This window comes from Salvia miltiorrhiza, chromosome 7, assembly GCF_028751815.1.
Source record: "Salvia miltiorrhiza cultivar Shanhuang (shh) chromosome 7, IMPLAD_Smil_shh, whole genome shotgun sequence".
NCBI lineage: Eukaryota > Viridiplantae > Streptophyta > Magnoliopsida > Lamiales > Lamiaceae > Salvia > Salvia miltiorrhiza.
Genome location: NC_080393.1, coordinates 51,750,358 through 51,757,024, shown reverse-complemented (window position 1 = coordinate 51,757,024; position 6,667 = coordinate 51,750,358). Strand labels below are relative to the sequence as shown.

Genomic DNA, 6,667 nt, shown 5'->3' with positions numbered 1-6,667 from the left:
GTATTTAGAGGCGGATTTTTTAAAATAGGAGCAAAAATCAATTCCGTGTAAACGTTATGGATTTACAGGTAATTAACCCATTAACATATACTCCTTTTGTCTCATTAAACATGACTCATTTCTTTTCGGTACGAAGATTATGAAGAATGAGTAAATTGGATAAAAATAGGGGCCACAGTTTTGTAAGAGTTAAATATTATCTTCTATGAAAATGAGTCATCTTTAATAGGACGACTTAAAATAGAAAACGAGTCATCTTTAATTAGACAGAGGAAGTATAGTTTTTCAATTTTGATAACGGAAATGTCTATAAGGCTCATTCAAGATCAAACGATAAAATTGGATATTTACATTATTTCAATTAGTCATGATGATATTATTTTGTCACTTCAATTTATTACGATTACACTAATTCACCGAAAATTAAATAAAAAATTAGTTGAAGATGAATTTTTTAACTCATATACAACATCAAAATTAAGTAAAAACTCAAAGTTCCAATATTTATAAACACAATTAACATCAACTCTGCTTCTAAATTACTTGGAAGAAAAAGTAACTTGTACAAAGACAAAACTGTATTTAACTATCAAAACTCACTTTCCCCCACTCTCAAAATGCAGGTAGCTTAGGATCCCAACTATCATTTTCTACCTAAGACTTTACACTTTGTCACTTTGACAGTGTATCTATATGGATATAATCATTAATTATATCCAATCACACTCTTCACCTATGTACATCATCTAATTAATTTAATTAGAGTTTTCTGTTAATCAAGCCGTAGACTGTCACAAGCGCCATCACAAGCGACTGATCCGCACGCGCCTCCACAGTTAATCTCAACACATCATCTCCCAAAGCAACTCCTTCTGCTGACAATTTCTGTGTAGCCTGAAAATTATCACCGAAAAAATCGTTAATTATCTTCATTTGCAAATTAAATCACCTTTTGCTTGATTAATTATTGACATATTCTTTTTCATCGCAAAACACAGAATTAATGAATGAATTAATGCTTATGCAAATAGACTAATTAACTAACCTCAGCCAAAATCTGGCCTGAAAAGTCTGTGATCCTCAGCGTCGATTTCCCTTCAAATCCTGTGATTGTATAGCTGTTTTCATCGCATCCCACAGAAACTACGCACGAGTTATCCTTTCTCAAAATCGCGTGATTCCGCCTCACTCGGAAGCACGGTTTCTCCATTCTGACCACGGAATCGATCCATTTGAAGCCCTCCCAATCTCCAAAAAGCCCTAATTTCTGCAAATCCAATTACTCATCAGTTTCAGCATATACACACATTCACAAAATTTCTACAAAATTAACCAATTAAGACCCCTAAGTTCTGCAAATCGAGGTGAAATTACCTTTCTGTTCAATGAGAAGAGGATGTTGCCGGCGGAGTCCATCAGAAAGGCCTTGCTGCTGCATCTCTGCTGATAATTATCGACTCGAAAAACGACATCTCCGTCGGAATTAAAGACGGTGCAGCCATTTCCATGGCAGACGAGGGATTTCATCCAGATCGTGAACGTCTCCTTCTCTGATGAAGAAGAAGAAGAAGAACAAGTGTTTGCCGATGGATTCGGATGAACTCTCGCCATGGATTCAATTTTAATAGAATAATTAAATTTAAATGTGTGGATTTAGAAAGCTGAATTGAGCCTTTAGCTTGTGTGTGTGTTTTGAGCTCAGAGAAGTGGTGTGTGTGTATATATATATAGGCGAGTTTGAAGATGCAAAAAGCCATGAAGGTTCCTTTAATCATTAGTTTAATTGGGCAGTTTAATTAATAGTTAATTAATTAATCCAAAGCATTGACATGTTAATTTATTTGTTTTTATTGGAGTTTGGCGTCACAAAAGGCAGACAAATTTCCTTTAATTAGTTGATGGCGCGAGCACTAAGTAATTAGATTTAATTGTAATTACAATAACAAAAAGATAAATGGTGGTGGACCAAAAGCGCTTCTTCCTGAATCTTTTTCAAAGTTTAATTATTACGTATTTTATATAATTATACATGTTGATAATGTGCATGACGCGTACGTCATACGATAATGTAGATTTATTTGTAAGCAGACAAATTTTTGTTTCAGTATTAAATTGGTTAATCTGTGATCTTATCTGTTGCATGTATATTTTTAAGAGATTTTTACGTTTTATGTGTCATTACCAATTTTGGTTTGAAGCCGTCATGGCACCAAAACAGGGGGGGGGGGGGGGGGGGGGGGGGCTGAAGCCCCCTTTTGAGTTTTTTTATTTATATAGATATATATTTTATTTTATATATGTATATAAATAAGAAATAGAAGAAAAAATATAATACATTATTTATAGTATATCCAACTATCCATATTAATTATTTCACATTGTACATTGATTTGTTATTTTTATCCTTTTTTTAATTTAATTTTTAATGTTGAATTTGAGTCCATTCTAAAGTTAAAAGTAAAATTACTAATTATTAACAATGAAAGTTAGTTTATTTGTTTAGAAAATGAAATATATTTTTTTTAAAGAATGCATAAAAGTATGTTTTTGTATGCTTTCAATCTACTTGATGTTGAATTAATTGAATTGCAAACAATTATCTATTATATTAAGTGATTGTCAAAAAATGCATGAAAATAAAGTGTACGGAATGCTAAAAAAAATTTGCTTCGGGGGCTCCCGCTCCCGAACCCCCGTGTAAATATTTTCAGACGTCGTAGATCAATAAATTCAGCCCCCAACCTCAAATCCTGGATCCGCCCCTGGCTCCAAATCCAATTATTGTGCATATAAATATGATTTATCGAACGTGGACATTACAAGAGAGAAAATTATTATAATGAAAAAACCCTAACTTTGCCTCTGCGTGGAAGAAGATCGTTTCGTTTTTCATTTTTTAAAAGTAGTTACTTATTATAGGAATAATTTCCATTGAATAAATGAATACTAGTACTCTATCGCCATTAAAATAAAAGATATTTCAAGTTTTTGATTTTATTTCACGATATATGATAGGGTTAAGTATCAAATAAGCCCTAACGTAGAGGTCCTTATCACTTCTGACACCCTATGACCAGGGGGTGTCAACTAAGCCCCTAAAGTACTTAATTTTCGCCAATTAAGCCCTCCGACTTAACGGACGGTTAACACTGTTAACTATTTTAATTTTTTTTTCGTTTGTGGTGGGACCCACGCCTTCTTCTTCTCCAAACTCGCCGGAAACATGCTGGTTCACCACAAACACGCCGGAAATCTAATTGAGGGGGCTCGGTCTATCTCACAACGCCTTCAATGGAGAAATCTCCCTCAACGCGAACATACACACACAATACAGGGGTTGCCTGCGTCTCAAGCCCCGCGCGCGCAGCGCTGCCCTCTTTTCCATCGACGGCAGCTGCCACCACCACGGCCACCTCCTCACCTTCCTCGACCACTCGACTCTCTCTCTGATATTTTCGGCGGCGATAGCGACGACTGCAGCCGTCATCGCCTCTCCCACCGCCCGCTATTTCAGTCGCCTCCATCCCCCCCTTTCAGCAAAACCCTAGATTGCAGATCTCGACCTCCACCCTCTTTCAAATGCTAGCTGCGACAACGTCTTCCAACTGATGACGACAATGACCACTCCCTGCCCTGGTATTCGTGGACAAAAACTATAAGCATGAGAGGGAAAGCAGGCGGTGGTCGGGAGCATGGACTACAGCGGCGGCGGCGGCACGCTGTACTCTGTGTGTGCGCGCGCGTTGAGGGAGATTTCTCCATCGAAGGCGTTGTGAGAGAAAGACCGAGCCCCCTCAATTAGTTTTCCGACGTGTTTGTGGTGAACCGGCGAGTTTCCGGCGAGCTTGGCGAAGAAGAAGGCGCGGGTCCCACCACAAACAAAATAATAATAATAAAAAAATTAAAATAGTTAATGGTGTTAACCGTCCGTTAAGTCGGAGGGCTTAATTGACAGAAATTAAGTACTTTAGGGGCTTAGTTGACACCCCCTGGCCATAAGGTGCCAGAAGTGATAAGGACCTCTACGTTAGGGGCTTATTTGTTACTTAACCTTATATGATATTCTCTTCAATCAAGATTAATTATCTCTCTTTCTCGTTAGATTTCTCATATTCCAACTCCTTCGTTAAGACTCTAATTAGTAAGTCCCCCATACGATGCATGTGTCATGATATATTTTATTATTTTAAACAAAATTAAATTATGTAAAAATGCCAAGATATCATCATGTATGAATTAATTGGTAACAAAAAATAATTTCTATTAATTTAAATATTAGTAGTTGATTTGAAAATGCGCATAATAACAATATTATCAAGTCAATGAGTATAATATTAAATTTAATGAGTATCGTATAATAATATTTACATTCATAGATTGTAAAGAAAATAATTTAAGTCAATCTCACTTTGAGCAAATAAGACTAAACCATCATTATAACAAAATTAACAACTCACACTTAATATTAATAATTTTGGACTCTTACAAGTTCAAACTATATTATTATTAAAAGTCTATAGATAAATAACCCAAAGCTATTATATTAAAACTAATACAATTGCACTTATAAAATTTTTATTTTTGAAATTAAAAAGTTTTAAAATGAATCAACATAATCTCCTTCTCCTAAATCGCATCAAAAAACTATTAATTTAAATATATGTAAATTTTAAAAATGTTATATTAAATAATCATGTAAATTTTTTGAAAGAAAAAAATGTGACATCTACTTACATTTTCACCAACATAAAAAAAAGTAGGATGTTCAACATTAAAAATATATGAACAAAATGACATTTTAAACGATCATGACTTATTCGTTTCAATTTTTATTTTATTTTTTTTTTTATAATTTTTACATCAAATTAAAAATCTTGTCATGTTTAACATTCATATTGAATATTTTTTAATAAATCGAAGTTGACGATTTTAAAAAAAGAACGAAATAAAAAAAGGAGAAGAGAAGAGAGAAAAAATTTGATGGAAAAAAATTGTCGTTAAATCTCTTTATTCATATATTATATAGATTACGATAACTAGTATTAAAAATTGTTTAAATTAATCAAGTAAATGGAGTGGAGGAAGATAATATTGATATTGAAAAGGCCTGACTTAAGTGACAAGATGTGATGCACAAAATCTCTTTCTTGCAAGGTCATTAGTTTAAGAGGGTGTTTGGCTGAGCTTATGAACTCTTTAAAATAGCTTATAAGTTGTTTAGAAGATTATAAGTTCTTTCAAAGAGTTTGGCAAAATAAGCTGCTAAAGAACTTATAAGTTGTAGAAATAAGCTCTAAGAGCTTATAAACCCCCCCCTCCCCCTAGAAAAGTTCCTCTACCCCAACTTATTTTCTAATTATCTTATAAGCAACACTTATTTTCCAAAAATAATTCAACTACTATAATTGTTTATTTTCATCACATCATTCTAATTGCGTTTTTCTTTCATTTTCTCTCCCTAACAAAGATTTTCTCTCTAACTAAAAATTGCTCTTTTTATATTATAAGCTCAATTATCCAAACACTTTAACAACTTATAAATTCTTATAAAATTGCATCTTATAAATTGTTGAAATATGTTATAAGCTTCAAGAACTTATAGTAAGCTTAGTCAAACACCCTCTAAGTCCCATTGCTGATTGTATCTCCAAAAAATATTTTAAACTTTTACACTAAGATTAAGAAATATTAATCTTATCTTATACTCTCTCCGTCCCATTTATTGGACGGATAAAGTGTCATTTTATAAGTAAACCTACGTAATTACTTTGCAATTCTGCATTACTTTGCAATATTTTATAGCATAATTTATATTTTTGACTAACAGAAATCGACGTGCAGCATGATCAAATATATATTTATTTACACTCATATGACAGTACCACAACATACATTCATTTTCAATATGCTGATAATATGGAAAATGTCATCATACATATAATTACAAAATTTTCAAAATTCAAGAACTTCATGACCTGATGTAAAAGTCGTATATGCAAAATTCAATGTTTGGGATATTGATAATTTAAGAAATTTAGTGGCATTCTAATCGAAAAGCCTGCGTTGGACTTAAAAATATTATCTGCACGTTTCGAGCCAACCTTTAATTGTAATTTTTTTTTTTAATATGTGTCTGTCTTTTCATGAGCACACGGTTGTTGGACAGAAGAGATTAGGCATCAGCTGCTATATATATACAAAAAATTTCAAGCACAATTATGTTTGTATGTTTGCTTGTCTATGTAATCAATTGAAGAAAAATGTACTTTTGAAAAAGATGTCATTACTAAATATAAAATCCATAAACACGCAGTTAGTTGGTTGGAGAACTAAGTTGCCCACGTCACTAAATATGTAGTTTAGTGCTTTTATAAATTAATTAAGATTTTTGCAACGGTTCAAAGGATTTGTGTAGGAATGCACTTAGAGACAATTTTTCTTAGTAATTTAGTGTGAGGGTTTAAGCAAGTTTACACGAAGTCGTCTCTTAAAGTACATAGGAGCCATTGCTTCTAAATATACAAATTTTCTTTCAATTTAAATTATGTATATAAATTAGAAATTTTATCTTTAAATATACAAATTTATTATTATTGTTTTAATTTTTCACACGATTGTCAATTATTCCTAAATCAATATTGAAACGGGGGTCTGAAATGTCTATATG

The 6,667-nt window shown here is 32.8% G+C and overlaps 1 protein-coding gene across 1 annotated transcript; it reads right to left on the bottom strand.

Moving 5' to 3' along the window:
* Positions 1 to 477: 477 nt before the first annotated feature.
* LOC130994726 (protein LURP-one-related 4-like) lies at positions 478 to 1,730 on the bottom strand. The gene is made up of 3 exons (XM_057919791.1): positions 1,375 to 1,730; positions 1,046 to 1,267; positions 478 to 894 (listed from the first exon to the last, which is right to left on the bottom strand). Exons 1-3 carry the CDS (start codon positions 1,609 to 1,611, stop codon positions 760 to 762), a joined length of 594 nt encoding a protein of 197 aa, XP_057775774.1. The 5' UTR covers positions 1,612 to 1,730; the 3' UTR covers positions 478 to 759.
* Positions 1,731 to 6,667: the final 4,937 nt, after the last annotated feature.